The following is an 18,253-nucleotide window of genomic DNA, read 5'->3' as shown; positions in this document are numbered from 1 at the left end:
CCGTGTCTAAAAGAAAAAACAAAAAACACCCTTTTCCTCAGCAGCATCAAAGTTCATAATTTGCTAGTGTTTTTAGTGGAATTCCCAATTCCTGTGGCTTCATAACTTTGAGATAAAAATACAATGTCAGTTGGCACATGGCCCAGATTCTAGAGTCCCAAAGAAGACTGAAGGATAAATAAGAAGGGGTGTGTGAGCTCAGAAAGGAGCAGGCACAGCCGTGAGAAACTGAGGCCATGTGGTGACACGGGGGTGGAGGAGGAGGAAGGTGTCAGCGGGCAGAGGGAGCAGTTATTAGAGAAGGAAAAAGAAGTGAAGATCTTTTAAATAACAGTTCTTTGGGAAAATGCAGCAAGCACTCTCCTCTAAATTAACTTTCTACATTCTCAGTCTAATAATCCAGATGATTACTAATTTTCAAGGCAATCTAAATGGTTTTATATGGAGTTTCCTATGTAAATCCTTAGAGGGTTCTTTGATAGGCATTACGGCACATTTTAATCTAAATTCTGCATTTTAGTTGATCTATTGAAAGATCATCTTAGAACTAAAATGTTATCTTTAGAAATTCTTAACCACTGAGGATGATAACTAACCATCAAAATACGTGTAGAGCCTACACAGCAAGTCAGAATATCAAAATGATAAACTTAGCCATGCACATCACTGGCGTTTCTTAACTATGCCATAAATTCAATGAAAATGGTGAGGGTTTCTCTTTTTTCCAAAATGAAAACAAGTTTGTTTCTTTGTCTGATATGTGAAACATTCCGTCATGCTCACTTTGACAGCACATATACTAAAATTGGAACGATACAGAGACTAGCATGATCCCTGTGCAAGTATGACATGCAAATGCATGAAGCATTCCATTAAAAAATTTCTTTCAATACAAAAAGTATATAAAATATAAAAATCGGCTGAGCACGGTGGCTCACGCCTGTAATCCCAGAACTTTGGGAGGCCAAGGTGGGTGGATCAGCTGAGGTCAGGAGTTTGAGACCAGCCTAGCCAACATGGCAAAACCCCATCTCTACTAAAAATACAAAAAATTAGCTGGGCATGGTGGCAGACACCTATAATCCCAGCTACTTGGGAGGCTGATTCAGGGAGAATGGCTTGAACCCAGGAGGCAGAGGTTGCAGTGAGCTAGATTGCGCCATTGCACTCCAGCCTGGGCACAGAGTGAGACTCCATATCAAAAAGAAAAAAAAAGTATAAAGTGTGTATATATATATATATAAAGTATATGTATATAAAAAGTGCATGTATATAAAAAGTATATGTATATAAAGTCCAGGATCCCACACCCCCCCAGTGGAAATTATCACCATTAACATTTTGATGTATGGCATTCTAAACATTTTTCTAAGCTTATCTATATATAGGGACTTTTTCAAAATGAAGACTGTTATTCATAGAATTTGTAACTCTGAAGCATACTATTAATACTTATCTATGTCAATAAATATTCTTTTTTTTTTTTTTTTGAGACAGAGTCTCACTGTGTCGCCCAGGTTGGAGTGCAGTGGTGCAATCTCAGCTCACAGCAACCTCCGCCTCCCAGGTTCAAGCAATTCTCCTGCCTCAGCCTCCCAAGTAGCTGGGATTACAGGTGCACTCCACCATGCCCAGCTAATTTTTTGTATTTTTAGTAGAGATGGGGTTGCACCATGCTGGCCAGGCTGGTCTCGAACTCCTGATCTCATGATTCACCTGCCTTGGCCTCCCAAAGTGCTGGGATTACAGGCGTGAGCCACTGTGTCTGGCCTTTAATAAATATTCTTTTTTAAATATTGCTTTTCTAACATAATTTTATTGGATACATAATATTCCATTTTAAGGGATTGACTTACTTAACCAATCTCTTATTGTTAGACATTTGAGATTGTTTCTAATATTTCACTACGATAAATAGTTACAAACAAATATAACTACAGCAAATTAGAAGCATGAGGGCTTCACATTTCTTTGCATGCACAAATAAATTGCAAAATCTGGATGAAGTAAATAATTTTCTAGAAATACACAAATTACCAAATTTTATCTTAAGAGAGAAAGAAAAAGAGTGGACATGATTAGATATACCAGTAAGTATAGGAAGAACTTAAAAATAGTCCAAATAGTCCAAGGGCTACCTCTCCAATAGTGCCACATCCAGATGGTTTTATAGACGAAATCTCCCAAATCTTTAAAAATTCTATTTGTAGTATTCCAGAAATAGAGAAAGAAAGAAATTTTTACATTCTGTTTTTTTTAATTCAGAATAACATTAATACCAAACTGAACAAAGATGGCACAGGAAAATAAAATAGAGCAATTTCACTTAGGAATATCAGTGCAAGATTTCTAACTAAAATTTAGCAAATATAATCCAAACAAAAGGAATAAAACACCAAAAACCCAGATTAATTCATTCCAGCAATTAGTACTGATCATTATCAGGAAATCTAACAATATAACCCACATATTATTATTATTATTTTCTTTATGAGACAGGGTCTTGCTCTGTCACCCAGGCAGGAGGGCAGGGTGTGATCATGGCTCACTGCAGCCTCAACCTCCCAGGCTCAAGTGGTCCTCCCACCTCAGCCTCCCAAGTAGCTGGGACTACAGGCATGCACCACCACTCCCAGACTGGTCTTGAACTCCTGGGCTCAAGCTATCTGCCTGCCTGGGCCTCCCAGAGTGCTGGAATTACAGGCATGAGCCACCGCATCTGGCCACATTAGTATTTAAAAGAAGAAAAATATATATATAATCACCTGCCTAAAAGACATGATAAAAATAACTTATTTCCAATTTTAAAAAAAGAAATTCCTAAAAAGTGGGAAGAGATTGATGCTTTCTTTAGATTATGGACATATAGCCAAAAACTAGAAAAAAATTTAAAAATTTTTTTTCACTTTTCAGGTAGAAACAGGCACATAAAATGATAATATTTGTAGACAGAGAAACAGAAAACCAGGTCAAGCGTGGTGGCTCATGCCGGGAATCCCAGAACTATGGGAGGTTGAGCCAGACAGATCACTTGAGCCCAGGAGTTCAAGACCAGCCTGGGCAACATGGCGAAACCCCATCTCTATAAAAAATACAAAGATTGTACAGGCATGGTAGCTCGTGCCCGTAGTCCAGTTACTCAGGAGGCTGAGATGGGAGGATGGCTGAAGTCCAGGAGCACCAGTGCACTCGAGTCTGGGTGGCAGAGCAAGACTCTGTCTCAAAAACAAGAAAAAGGAAAAAGAAACAGAAAAACAGAAAGCCAAAATTTTTTTAAAAACTAACCAAAAGCCAGTGTCATCATAAAAACAGAAGCAGCATAACAAAGTGACTGAAAACAATTCTGAAACTAGAATTCTTGGATTCAAGTTCAGCTCTGTCTCTAGTTGTGTGACCTTAAACAAATCACAGTCATGCATCACTTGACAATCTGCATACATTTTGAGAAATGCATCATTAGGCAATTCCTTCATTGTGTGATAGTCACAGAGCGTACTTACACAAACCTAGATGGTAGAGCCTGCTACTCACTTAGGCTGTATGGTATACCTATTGTTCCTAGGCTACAAATTCACACAGCATGTTACTATACTGACTACTGTAGGCAACTATAACACAATGGGAAGTACTTATATATCTAAATATAGAAATGATACCGTAAAAATACAGAATCAAAGATAAAAAATGATACACCTGTAATACGGCACTTACCATGAGTGGAGCTTGCACTACTGGAAGTTGCTCTGGGTGAGTCAGTGAGTGAATAGTGAGTGAATGCGAAGGCCTAGGACATTACTGTACACTTTTATGTACAGTAATGTACATACAGTAATGTACTTGCTGGCAGAGCAGTAAGTTTGTTTACACCCGCAACGCCACAAACACGTGAGTGTGTTGCACTACATTATGACGGCTACGATGTCCCTAGGCAATAGGAATTTTTCAGTCTCATTATGATCTTATGGGATTACTACAATGTGGTCCATCATCATATATAAAGTGCTTAAAATAATACTTGGCCCACAGTGCCATATGAGTAGACATCATTAGATATACCGGGCACAGTGGCTCACACCTGTAATCCCAGCACTTTGGAAGGCCAAGGCAGGCAGATCACTTAAAGTCAGGAGTTCAAGACTAGCCTGGCCAACATGGTGAAACTCCATCTTTACTAAAAATACAAAACTTAGTCGGGTGTAGTGGTGGGTGCCTGTAATCCCAGCTATTCGGGTGGATGAGGCACAAGAATCGCTTGAACCCAGGAGTCAGAGGTTGCAGTGAGCCAAGATCGTGCCACTGCACTCCAGCCTGGGTGACAAAGCGAGATTCTGTCTCAAAAAAAAATATGTATATATATATATGTTATTCCCACATGACATGATATATATACACACATACACATATCATGTCACTAGGCAATAGGAATTTATATATATATATAAATGAACATATATATACACGTTCATTCCCACATGACTTCTGGGAATATATATATATTCACACACACACACACATATATATACCTAACATCAAAAAACTAACATCAGGAATGAAGAAATACCCAAACCATTTCCCTAATAGTCAGGAATTAAATAATATTCAAAGGCAACACTACCATTTAAGTTTTTGTTCTAAAAATACAAAGTGATCAATCAAGAGAAAAACATAACTTTTATAAAGAAAGAAACATTTATAAATGGAATCATCATTATTTGCAGATGATATGATACTATTCCTGAAAATATCAAGAAAATCAACTGAAAATCTGTGAGAAACAAATAGGAATTTTAAAGATTTACCTGACTCATTTACTCCCTGAAACTGAAATTTAGAGAAAAATATGAAAACAGTCTCAAGGTAGTATGAACTAGGAACCTGAACTTTTTGAAAACTCACCTTGGCAATGTAATTTTGGGGACTCCCATGTGCCCAGGGTTGTGCAGCTTGAAACTGTGTCTTCTGGAACACTGAAAAATCCTTCTCTGCAAGCATAATGAACCTGGCTGCCCAGCCTAGACGTATAATTTCCTATGATATAGCCATTTGGAACCTCAGGAGGGGTACCACAGTCTATTTCTGAAAATAAATTAATGTCAAATTCATTATTTTGTGAATGTAAATCTTCAAAATTCATAATCTGTCTCCACCTCTACCCTATTCCTCACACACACACCCCCCAAGCCATATTTTAAGTACACTGGTTCATTCCCACATGACTTCTGGGAACATTTCCAACGATTGTCTTTATTCAGTCTTTTAGCCTTCCATAGGTAAAGCATCTATACATGCACAAAGCTGAAGGAACTTAGCAATGAACCCTCACTAATTTACACTAAAGAGAAGGTTTGTCCAATGAAATAAAAAATCTGAATTGCAAAATACCTTAAGATATAATGTACCTTGATGATTTTCAGGGTCACTTTTGAGATGCAAGGACCTTACCAAATCATTGGTGTTTACTATCTAACATGGTAGTTAATATCAGAATATCTATTAACTGCTAATAAAAATCCTTTAAGTTTACTAATTTTAGCACTTTTTTTTTTTTTTTTTGAGACAGACGTCTCACTTTGTTGCCCAGGCTGGAGTGCAATGGCATGATCTTGGCTCGAATGCAATGGCATGATCTCGGCTCACTGTGACCTCTGTCACCTGGGTTCAATAAATTCTCGTGCCTCAGCCTCCCAAGTAGCTGGGATTACAGGCGCTCACCACCACACCTGGCTAATTTTTTTATTTTTAGTAGAGATGGGGTTTCACCGTGTTGGCCAGGCTGGTCTCGAACTCCTGACCTCAAGTGATCTACCCACCTCAGTCTCCCAAAGTGCTGAGATTACAGACGTGAGCCACTGCTCCTGGTCTAATTTTAGCTTTTTTAACATGGCCCCCTCTAACTTTATTGTGGTTATTTGCTTTATTTTATAGGTTGTACAAAATGTGCAAAGGATCAGATCACCTCCACCCACCTCCCCAACACAGGCTTGGAGCAAAAGAAAGTCACTATCAACAGAATTTCACCTTGAGGTGCTGCATTTTTTGGCAGAAACCCACCTGTGCATGACGTGGTATCAGTGGTCGGGTGGAAAGGCTCAGGTCCATTCCTTGGCAAGTATCCATCCATACAGTAGCATTCAAAGCTCCCGTGAGTGTTCACGCATCGCCCTCCATGCCTGCACAGGCCAGAAACTTTACACTCATCTACGTCTTAGGGCCCAATCCAAATAGAGAAAAGGAGAGAAAAACAGAAAAAAGAAAAACAAAAGGAGAGGATATTGTGACAGCCCTTTCTTCACATTTTCAAGCTACTCTTATAAAAAGATGCATTTTGTTTGCAATTGTATAATAAATTTTATTTTATGCCCTATAGCTTCTTCTCATATATTGTTCATATCATAGGCACTGAAAACATAGCAAGTGCTGAATAAATGTCTGTCGGTGTGTTCTGGGAATTTACAAAAACCAATAACCATCCCCAGCTCCCTGACACCCAACAAAATGAACTCAAAAACATAAATATATCCAATCACTAAAAAATACCCAATCATTTAAAAATATCCAATCGTTATAAATATATACACTCACTAAAAAATATCCTGGCCGCACATGGTGACTCATGCCTGTAATTCCAGCACTTTGGGAGGCTAAGGCGTGCAGATGATTTGAAATCAGGAGTTCGAGACCAGCCTGGCCAACATAGAGAAACCTCATCTCTAGTAAAAATACAAAAATTAGCCGGCCATGGTGGCACACACCTGTAGTCCCAGCTATGCAGGAGGCTGAGGCAGAAGAATCACTTGAACCTAGGAGACGGAGGTTGCAGTGAGCCGAGATCACGCCACTGCACTCAGCCCGGGTGACAGAGCAAGACCTTGTCTCAAATTAAAATAAAAAAATCGGCCGGGCGCGGTGGCTCAAGCCTGTAATCCCAGCACTTTGGGAGGCCGAGACGGGCGGATCACGAGGTCAGGAGATCGAGACCATCCTGGCTAACACGGTGAAACTCCGTCTCTACTAAAAAAATATATACAAAAAATTAGCCGGGCGAGATGGCGGGCGCCTGTAGTCCCAGCTACTCGGGAGGCTGAGGCGAGAGAATGGCGTAAACCCGGGAGGCGGAGCTTGCAGTGAGCTGAGATCCGGCCACTGCACTCCAGACTGGGCGACAGAGCGAGACTCCGTCTCAAAAAAAAAAAAAAAAAAAAAATCCAATCACTGAAAAAATCCAGTCACTATAAAAATATCCAGTCACTATAAATATATCCAGTCACTAAAATATATCCAGCCACTATAAATATATCCAATCACTATAAATATACCCAATCACTATAACAAAAGAATGGTCCCAACCTCATACTAAAACATCTAAAGTAGGGCTTCAGATAGCAAACAATTTACAGGCCTGGCACGGTGGCTCATGTCTGTAATCCTAGCACTTTGGGAGGACTGCTTGAGTCCCAGAGTTTGAGACCAACCTGGACAATGAAGTGAGAACCTGGCTCTTAAAAAAAAAAAAAAATTAACTTAAAATACAAACAAATTTTTAAATGTTTTAAATAAGGAAAACAATCTCCAGGAGAGTGAAAATGCCAGTCCATGAGTATAGGATGGTGTGGCAGGTAGTAGAGTGGTAATTTAATTAGGAAAGGCCTTACTAATTTTATGAAAATCAGACAGGCTTAAAACAGGCTTCTGGAAGGACAGGACATGCCCCTTTGCAGATTTTTTGCACCTGACTGAAGACTACCAGAGACAGCAGGTACAGGGTAAAAACTGCCCAACAAGCCAGAGGCTGGAGAAGAAATCTCTCTGCCAGTTAGTAGTTTTTTCCCTCGGAACTGACTTTGAAACTTTAAGAATTCCATCAGCTGGGCATGACTACGCACGCCTGTGGTCCCAGCTGCTCAAGAGGCTGAGGCAAGAGGATTGCTTTGAGTCCAGGAGTTCAAGGCCAGCCTGGGCAACAGAGCAAGACCTTCATCTCTAAAAATAATTATATTTTCATCAGAGCCACATAGATCAATTCCACTTGGAGAAAACAAACAAGCACCTTAACTGAAATCCTAGGACATTTGCATAAAAACATCAGGGATTGAGCAGTAGACAGGAAGCAGCATGATTGAAGAAAGTCTGTTTTTTTAAAAAAATATTTTTTCAAAAAACTAGTAATACCATAATTTTTTTTTTTTTTTTTTTTTTTTTGAGACAGAGTCTCACTCTATTGCTCAGGCTGGAGTGCAATGGTGTGATCCTGGCTTACTGCAACCTCTGCCTCCTGAGTTCAACCGATTCTCCTGCCTCAGCCTCCTGAGTAGCAGTGACTACAGGTGTGTACCACCACACTGGCTAATTTTTGTGTGTCTTTCTGTAGAGACAGGGTTTCACCATGTTGGCCAGGCTGGTCTTGAACTCCTGACCTCAAGTGGTTCACCACTCAGCTCCCAAAGTGCTGGGATTACAGGCATGAGCCAATGCACCTCGCTATAATTTCTTTTTCTTAAATGACATTTTAGCCCCCAAAAGAGAAAAGAAAATTATCTCAGAATCCTTTTAAACTTTTACATTCTTTATTCTTTTTCCTTTTTGGTCTTGGACCAATGAATGCCTCTCCACTCACGCCAATCATTGTTTGGGAACCAGTAATTCTATTCAATTGCTGATGGAGCCCATCCAAGTCAAACCACCCTCACACAAGAAGAAGTGCCACAGAGCTTCTTCTCCTGGGTTGTGGCTCATGGTAGATTCCATGATTCCCAAGAGTCATTCAGGGGCAGTTTTAAGGGCCAGAACATCTGCCAGTTCTCCACGACTGGCTGGGATCATCTCATACTAGAACCCCGGCAATTCATTCCGCCTCTAACGTTGGTGACATTCAGAGGCCCACCTGCAATCAGCTCCTGAGCTGGACGTCGACTCTGCAAAGCACAATAAACAACTGGATGCAGGATTCTTTGGAATCCAGGAACTAGGATTCACATCCTGTGGTTCCAGGCAAACAGTGACTAACTGCTGATACCCCAAAACTTGCTAAGCTCTGCCCCAGCTAAAGCCCACTGATGTTTCTCTGGCAACTGCGATTCTAAAAGAAACAGTATTATCAAGAAAAGCAATTCGTCAACTTTTACAAAGTGATTACTGGAGAACTCACAAGGAAAGGTCACGGGAATGGCTGCCAGTGGACACGGTCTTCACAGTGGGGGCATGGAAATGCTCCAAAGTGAGACACTGGTGATGCTAGCACAACTTCGTGAATACACTAAAAACCACTGAGTTATATATATCAAAAGGGTGAATTTGGTGGTGTGTAAACTAAAGCTCAATTTTTCAAAAAAGAGAAGGTCATTAAATCATTGCAAGAATAGAATAAATAAAAGTAGAGCCTGGATCTGGATTTTGTTCCAGGCAGATTGGGTCTAGTTTGGCTGACACCTATTTGGCCCTTGCATAAAATACTTTCTTCTCTTTCCTCTTCCCCTCTTCTTCTTCCCTCCTCCTGTTCCCACCAATCTTCTCCCTCTTCCTCCTCCTCATTCTTCTTCCTAACTTAAAAAAAAAAAAAAAAAAAAATTAAGACATAGTCTCACTCTGTCACCCAGGCTGGAGTGCAATGGCACAACCTTGGCTCACTGCAGCCTCAAAGTCCTGGACTCAAGCATCCTCCCACCTCAGCCTTCCAAGTAGCTAGGACAATAGGCACACGCCACCACATCCAGCTAATTTTCTTATTTTTTGTAAAGATGAAGTCTCATTATGTTGACCAAGCTGGTCTTGAACTCCTGGTCTGAAGTGATCCTCCAGCCCTGGCCTCCCAAAGTCCTGGGGTTACAGACATGAGTCACCACGCCCAGCCTTCTTCATAACTTTCAAAAGCTGAATTCATCTCTTGGAACTATAAATATACTGAAAAACATACAACTGTAAGTTTTTCCTGGCAAATTCCCACAGCCTAGAAAACACAATTTCAGGGTTCATATTCTCCAGAAAGTTCCCCTGATTCCTTCCTCACAGCCAAGATAAGTGACCCCTGGATTCCAGTAAACGCTGTTTGCTTACCTATGACTAACACTTTATACTGAAATTAGCTGTCTGCTCATCACCCTCCCACTAGCACAGCCTTGGCGTATAAGAAGTGCATGAGAAGCCAGGCGTGGTGGCTCACGCCTATAATCCCAGCACTTTGGGAGGCCGAGGCAGGTGGATCAGCTGAGGTCGGGACTTTGAGACAAGCCTGGCCAACATGGTGAAACCCTGTCTCTACTAAAATACAAAAATTAGCTGGGCATGGTGGCTGGTGCCTGTAATCCCAGCTACTCAGGAGGCTGAGACAGGAGAATCACAGGTGAATCGTTTGAACCCAGGAGGCAGAGGTTGCAGTGAGCCGAGATCGCACCACTGCACTCCAGCCTGGGTCACAGTGGCTCACACCTGTAATCCCAGCACTTTGGGAGGCCAAGGCGGGCAGATCACAAGGTCAGGAGATCAAGACCATCCTGGCCAACATGGTGGAACCCCATCTCTATTAGCCAGGCGTGACGATGTGCACCTATAGTCCCAGCTACTCAGGAGGCTGAAGCAGGAGAATCGCTTGAACCTAGGTGGCAGAGGCTGCAGTGAGCCGAGATCATGCCACTGCACTTCAGCCTGGGCGACAGAGTGAGACTCCATCTCAAAAAAGAAAAGAAAAGAAAAAGTACATGAGAAATGTGTATTGAATAAACAAAACACTAGCTCATCATCTTATATGCTTTTTTTTAGTGTCTTTTCTTCTTAATATACAAAATTTAATACTGTAACATTGTACTTCTGCAACCATGCAGCCAGTAATTTGCGCCTAGAACAACAGGATATTATAAAATGTTTTCTCTGAAGGAATGTGTTCATTCACACCAAGAATAAATCAAATGCATCCTTTGAGAGATTCTGCTTTGGTACAGGTCAAGAGGGAGGATGAATCCGAGCATAAGAACCTATGGTTCCTGGTAGCTAAGAAGATAAAATATGCTCTCCTTTCATTTTCTTTTTCCTGAAAACCTTTAAATAGCATGAAGCTTTCAAGCAGAGTCATTAAGTCTACGCAAAAGCATCTTAGAACCAGGAGGCTTTTTCTGCCTTTCCTCTTCATTATTGTTCGAAGATTTTCCTAGAAAGCCAGAGAGCAACATTAAATAGCATGCTGTTTATAGAGTTTAGGTAACAGAGGAGTCGCTAAAAATCTGGAGGGTTTGTCCCCACCCTGTATTCGACCAGCCTATGCTCAGAGACCCAACCTATAATGCTCCTGTGCTCCCAAAACTCGCACTCCTCACTCAGCGCACACATGTGGGAGGCAAGCCCAGGTCTCTAACAGGGACAGCTCTGACCTCCTGTGAGCCAACAGCCAGGTGCCAGCCCCCGGATTAGTGTGCTCTGAGCTGAGGAGTGCCACTCACCCTAAGGACCCCCCACCTGTGGTTACAGGAACCTGCAAGAGGCACACCATCTCCAGAGAGTCCCTCCTCACTATTCATTATCAAAATGATCAGGCCAGGCGCGGTAGCTCATGCCTGTAATCCCAGCACTTTGGGAGGCCGAGGCAGGTGGATCACCTGAGGTCAGGAGTTCGAGACCAGCCTGACCAACATGGTGAAACCCCATCTCTACCAAAATTACAAAATTAGCCGGGTGTGGTGGTGTATGCCTGTAAACCCAGCTACTTGGGTGACTGAGGCAGGAGAATCGCTTGAACCCAGGAGGCGGAGGTTACAGAGAGTCAAGATTATGCCACTGCACTCCAGCCTGGGCAACACAGTGAGACCCTGTCAAAAAAAAAAAAAAGTTCAAACAAAACATTACAATGAAAAAAAAGAATATTGCAATGAACTCCCATAGACCCACATCCCCCCAAGATTCAATCGTTGTTTACATTTTGCCATTTAAAGTAGCTTACAGACTAAAGGAATACTATTATAGATACATCATCATAACACCCCTAGATACCTCAGCATACATCTCCCAAAATAAGAATATTATCCTATATACCACAATACCATTATCCCATCTAACAGAACTAACATTAATTCCCTAATATTAACAAATGCACGGCCCAGATACTACCCTGCTATCGCCAATCGCGAACTCTGCAGCCCCCTTCTTGAGTACCTGTACAAAAGGTGCCATCGTTGGGAATGAATGTCTTGTTGTTGTTTGTGGCTCGATATCCTTCCAGGCAAATGCAATAGAAGCCCCCGGGGGTGTTGTGGCAAGATGTATGGTTCCCACAGACAACAGTGGCTCCAAACTGGCACTCATTTTTATCTGTGGACATACAGACAAGGCACCGGAGGAGCTATCAATCCACACCGACTCCAACAGCCCAGGCTGTCCTCCCATGCTATGGACCCAGGAACCAATGTTCTGTGACCACACCTTAGTGATCTATTCCTCCAGCCTCTTCTCCTTTCACGATGCTCCCCAGACTACAGGACCTGGGCCCCTTGTGGTTACATGCCAGGAGTGCATGAAACCCCAAGAAAAATGCAACACCTCAATCTGGCAATCCATCTGATTTGAAGATTGGGAGAAGAGGGCTCTCTTTGAACTTTTGCAAGCTTAAAAAGATATTTTCAGAGTCCCACGGAAGCAAACCAGCTTAATTCCCTTTTCCAGTTCAGCCATTCTCATGGTTTTTCATGAAAACCAGTGTAGGCTGACTTTACAGCCAGTGATTAACTAGAAAATTTCTTCCTTCTGAGCTACCAAGAAACACAATGGAATTAGTGCTGTAGCCTCATCCGGAGCAGGCCTAAGGCAGGAGCAGGAACAGCTCATGCTAATGGTCAATGACCTGTGTGAATAATGTTAGTCCCTCAGTGCAGGGACCTGGAACATGGATGCTCGATGAGTCCCCAGAAACCTGCCCGGAGTGTTTTTCATTCAATAATATGACATCAAAAGACGCAAAATGAAAGTGAATCTCCCTCTCATCTCTGCCCCTGAGCTCAGGAGTCAGCAAACTTTTTCTCACAGTATCTGTTGCAACAGCTCACCTGTGCTCATGGGCACAAAAGCAGCTGTAGACAGCAGGTAAACTACCAAGCAGTGCTATGTTCCAGTAAAACTCCACCTACAGAAACAGGCAGCAGGTCGAATTTGGCCCATGGGCCATAGTTTGCTGACTCTGCCTAACCCTCTAATTTAAGAGGAAACTCCTGTGACCAAATTGTTACGCATCCTTTTAGAGCTGATCTACTCAGTTAGCTTTTTTTGGGAGAAAAATCATCAACTTATGAATTTGTAGCTTTTTTGTTTGTTGCTTCGTGTTTTATTTCACCAGTGGGCCCCTCAGATCTGTGTAATGGCCTCTCACAATTGCACTCAATTCCTGCTCACTCAAAAGTACTCTCCGGAAGATCTGGGTGTTTTATTATTATTATTATTATTATTTCACAGTCATGTGTCACTTAATGATGGGGACACATACCGAGGAATGTGTCATTAGGCAAGTTCATCATTGTGGGACCATCACAGGGTGTATTCACACAAACCTAGATGGCATAGCCAACTCTACACTCAGGTTACATGGTAGAGTGTAGTGCTCCTAGGTTAGAACCTGTATAGCATGTGACTGTACTGAATATCGCAGGCAACTGTAACACAGAGGGAAGTATTTGTGTATCTAAATATATCTAAACACAGAAACAGTACAGTAAAAATACAGTATAAAATACAATAAATGATACACCTCTAGAGAGCACTACCATGAAATGGAACGTGCAGGACTGGAAGCTGCTCTAGGTAAGCCAGTGAGTGAGTGGTGAGTGAATATGAAGGCCTAGAACATTATGATACACGACTGTAGACTTTTATTTTTATATAGAGACAAGGTCTCCCTCTGTCACCCAGGCTAAAGTGCACTGGCACGATCATAGCTCACTGCAGCCTTGAACTCCTGGGCTCAAGCAATCCTCCTGCCTCAGCCTCCTGGGGCTAGGAGTGGCTAGCACTACAGGCAAAAGCCATCATGCCCAGTAAATTTCTAGTTTCTAATTGTAGAGATCAGCTCTCACCATGTGAAAGCCCAGGCTGGTCTCAAACTCCTGGCCTTAAGGGATCCTCCCACCTTGGCCTCCCAAAGTGCTCCCAAAGGAATTACAGGTGTGACCCACCACACTCAGCCTTACTGTAAACTTTCTAAACACTGGACACGTAGACTACACTAAATTTATAAAAGTATCTTTCTTGGCCAGGCGCATTGGTTCACACCTGTAATTCCAGCACTTTGGGAGGCTAAGGCAGGTGGATCACCTGAGGTCAGGAGTTCGAGACCAGCCTGGCCAACATGGTGAAACCCCATCTCTACTAAAAATACAAAAATTAGCCAGGTGTGGTGGCGCATGCCTGTAATCCCAGCTACTCGGGAGGCTGAGGCAGGAGAATTGCTTGAACCCAGGAGGCAGAGGTTGCAGTGAGCTGAGATCGTGCCACCACACTTCAACCTGGGTGACAGATGGAGATGCCATATCAAAAAAAAAAAAAAAAAAGTCAAAGGGCAAGCAAGAATGTAGCTAGCATCCATGGGAGGAGGAATTCCTTTGGGAAGGGAACAGAAAAATTTGTCCATTCTTCTCAACTTCATTTCTATCTCACTGCTAGAAAGTGCGGGTGAGGAATGGGAGAGTGAGAAGCATTAGGAGAAATTCTCCTAGGAGCCTCAGACTGCAGGGTAGCCAAACTTCTTATGGGTAGAAACCTAAAAAACAAGAGTCAAAGAAGGCTTCACTCCAGCCTGCAGAATGGGCAATGGTGGATGACTGGAAAAGCCTGTGTCTGCAAATGAAAGGTGACTTTTTGAAGACAAGACTAAGTTGGGGTTTTTTGGTTTTTTGCTTTTAGTTTCTTTTTTTCTATTTTTAAGAGATGGGATCTTGCTCTGTCACCCAGACTGGAGTGCAGTAGTGGCCAGGCGCGATGGCTCATACCTATAATCCCAGCACTTCAGGAAGCTGAGGCAGGAGGATCACCTGAGCCCAGGAGCTCAAGAACAGCCTGGGCAATGTAGTGAGACCCTGTATCTACTAAAAATGAAAAGAGGAAGAAGAAAAGGAAGAAGAGAAGGAAGAAGAGGAAGAAGGAGAAGGAGAGAGAGAGAAAAAGAAAAGAAAGAAGAGGAGGAGGAGGAAGAAGGAGGAGGAGAAGGAAGGAAGGAAGGAAGGGAGGGAGGGAGGGAGGAAGGGAAGGAAGGAAGCAAGGGAAGGAAAGGAGAGAAGGAAAGGAAAGGAGAGAGAAAGAAGAAAGAAAGAAAGAAAGAAAGAAGAAAGAAGAAAAAAGAAAGAAAGAAAGAAAGAAAGAGAAAGAAGAAAGAAGAAAGAAAGGAAGAAGGAAGAAAGAAGGAGAGAAAGAAAGAAAGAAAGGAAGAAAGAGAGAGAGAAAAAGAAAGGAAGGAAGGAAGGAAGGAAAGGAGAGAAAGAAAGGAAAGGAAAGAGAGAAGAAAGAAAGAAAGAAGAAAGAAAGAGAAAGAAAGAAAGAAGGAAGAAAGGAAGGAAGGAAGAAAGAAGGAGAGAAAGAAAGAAAGAAAAGGAAGAAAGAGAGAGAGAAAAAAGAAAGGAAGGAAGGGAAGGAAAGGAGAGAAAGAAAGGAAAGGAAAGAGAGAAAGAAAGAAAGAAAGAAAGAAAGAGAAAGAAAGAGAAAGAAGAAGGAAGGAAGGAAGGAAAGAAGGAAGGAGAAGAAAAACACTAGCTGGTTGTGGCGGCAAGGTTGCAGTGAGCCACGATCATGCCACTGCACTCCAGCCTGGGAAACAGAAAGCCCTTGTCTCTAAAAGTAAAATAAAGATAAAAAATAACTTACTGGCTGGGTGTAGTGGCTGATGCCTGTAATCCCAGCACTTTGGGAGGCCAAGGCAGGTGGATCATGAGGTCAGGAGTTCGAGACCAGCCTGACCAACATGGTGAAACATCATCTCTACTAAAAGTATGAAAATTAGCTGGGCGTGGTGGCACACGCCTTTAATCCCAGTTACTCAGGAGGCTGAAGCAGGAGAATTACTTGAACCTGGGAGGTGGATGTTGCAGTGAGCCAAGATCGTACCACTGCACTCCAGCCTGGGTGACAGAGTAAGACTCCGTCTCAAAAAAAAAAAAAAACCTCACTGAAGCTTCGAACCCCTAGGCTCAAGCCATCCTCCTGCCTCAGCTTCCGGAATACCTGGGAGTACAGGTGTGTGCCACCATATGTGGCTAATTTGAAAAAGCTTTTTTTAGAGATGGGGGGTTCACTATGCTGCCCAGGCTGGTTTCAAACTCCTGGCCTCAAGTGATCCTCCCACCTCAACCTCCAGAACAGCTGAGATTACAAGATCGAGCCTCAGTGCCTTGCTGTTATTTTTCTTTCAAGAGAAAAAAAAAAAAAGCACACAAAGATATCACAACAAGGCTGTATATAACATCTGTCCACAACTGTAAGGTAAAACCATCAATATTTTTAATGCGTATAACAAGGTTGCTGGGAGGAAATTGGAAGATTATTGCAACATTTACTATCGTAAAATTGTTGTGAAAGTCTCCCTCTCTCTGAATTGAGCTTGAACCTGGATATTGTCTGACTGTCATGGCATGGGGGATATCATGAGGCAAAAAATAATTTCAGATGCTTCTAACATAAAGGGCTTTGAATTCCTTTAAGTCATCTAAGTCCCTAAAAGTATCACAACTACCAAAAATGTGGAGGATGAATTCTGACAGACATAAGACCCAAAGCAACAGTATTTCACCAACTAACCAAAAAGTCCAATGGCAAATTGTTTTGGTTTTCCTCATAGTACTAATATAAATAGTGTTATATCAAAATAACCAGAGAAATTAAGGAATACAATATTCACTTGAGTTGCGAAGTTAAATTTAAGACTCAAAACAGATGTCAAATTTGTGTTAGATCCCAGAGTTTCCAGAGATTCAAGTTCAATGACCTCTAACATGAGGAATACTATCTTGGAAACACTAGAGAAAGAATGTATCCAAACACCAAAACAAAGACTTATTATAATTGACAAAACTTCTCATAATAAAAACATGTGAACAAAATAACAATGTTTTTCCCCAAGGACATCAACTTTTTAATACAAGAGAATCTTGTTTCTTGATTCAGCTTTTCAACTTAACCCAGGGTTCAGAACTTACCAACACACTGAGTCCTCCCGTTCCCCACAAATCCATAGTTGCAAATACAGATCTTCTTCCCTTCTCTTTGCTGGCATGTGGCATGTTCATGGCAAGTGGCACAGACATCTAAACCTGAATCATAAATTGTATGTTTCAGAAAAAGAAAAATGCAAGATGAGACACATGTAGTTAGTGGACATTTACAATGGAGAACCAAAATTTGAAGACCAAAATAACACAGGATATACCTAGTCTCATCCTTAAAAACCTTCAGTGACTGTTTATTTCCCACAGAATAAAGTGCAAATCCCTTCCTCTGTGTGGCCAATGAATGTCTTTTTTTTTTTTTTTTTTTTTTTTTTTGAGACATGGTCTCACTCTGTCGCCCAAGCTGGAGCGCAGCGGTACAATCACAGCTCGCTGCAGCCTCAATCTCCTGGGAGCAAGTGAACCTCCCAGCTCAGCCTCCCAAGTAGCTAGGACTATAGGTACACATCACCACACCTGGCTAATTTTTTTTTCTGTAGACACAGGGTTTTGCCATGTTGCCCAGGCTGGTCTCGAAATCCTAGGCTCTAGCAATCCACCCACCTTGGCCTTCTAAAGTGCTGAGATTACAGGCGTGAACCACCATGCTAGGCCACAATCAATGCTCTTAGTGGTCTCACTCCAGACATACTCCTCCAGCCTCATTGTTTCCAAGCCCCAGCCACACATGGTATTTGCCAGATGTCAGAGGCTGACTACTCTTTCCCTAACAGAATATCTACTATCCTACTTGCATGCCACAATCACGATACTCTCTATGCCTAAAAGGCCTATGCCTTCTTCTCTACCTAGCTAGCACCTATTCATATTTTAAGGCCCAGCTTAAATGTCACATTACCTCTGAGGTCTTCCCCACTTCTCCATTTTTTTCTTTTTTTGAGGTAGAGTCTGACTCTGTTGCTCAGGTTGAAGCGCAGTGGCATGATCTCAGCCCACTGCAGCCTTGACCTCCCGGGCTCATGCAATTCTCCGTACCTCAACCTCCCAAGAAGCTGGGACTACAGGCGCACACCACCACACCCATCTAATTTTTGTATTTTTTGTAGAGATGGGGGTCTCCTTATGTTGTCAAG

General features: G+C 42.1%; 1 protein-coding gene and 1 non-coding gene across 8 annotated transcripts in view; one reads left to right on the top strand and one right to left on the bottom strand.

Moving 5' to 3' along the window:
• SUSD1 (sushi domain containing 1) overlaps positions 1 to 18,253 on the bottom strand; it is a 143,226-nt gene that overhangs the window by 106,730 nt on the left and 18,243 nt on the right. For 5 of the 7 annotated variants that reach the window (XM_033237815.1, XM_033237818.1, XM_033237812.1 and 2 more), the window contains exons 2-5: positions 17,151 to 17,264; positions 12,136 to 12,291; positions 6,052 to 6,204; positions 4,897 to 5,076 (exon numbers count right to left, since the gene is read on the bottom strand). In XM_033237815.1, the coding sequence (XP_033093706.1) occupies positions 4,897 to 5,076; positions 6,052 to 6,204; positions 12,136 to 12,291; positions 17,151 to 17,264 (603 nt within the window). Of the gene's footprint in view, positions 1 to 4,896; positions 5,077 to 6,051; positions 6,205 to 6,582; positions 6,693 to 9,145; positions 9,494 to 12,135; positions 12,292 to 17,150; positions 17,265 to 18,253 lie in introns of those variants that run through there. The other 2 variants (XM_033237817.1, XM_033237816.1) reach the window with 2 other exon arrangements.
• LOC117099476 lies at positions 776 to 885 on the top strand. The gene has a single exon (XR_004443814.1). It is a non-coding gene; the product is annotated as a U6 spliceosomal RNA (small nuclear RNA).

Source organism: Trachypithecus francoisi, unplaced genomic scaffold (genome assembly GCF_009764315.1).
Source record: "Trachypithecus francoisi isolate TF-2019V2 unplaced genomic scaffold, Tfra_2.0 Lachesis_group16, whole genome shotgun sequence".
Taxonomy (NCBI): domain Eukaryota; kingdom Metazoa; phylum Chordata; class Mammalia; order Primates; family Cercopithecidae; genus Trachypithecus; species Trachypithecus francoisi.
Note: the sequence above shows the minus strand (reverse complement) of the source record. Positions and strands in the feature narration are given on the sequence as shown.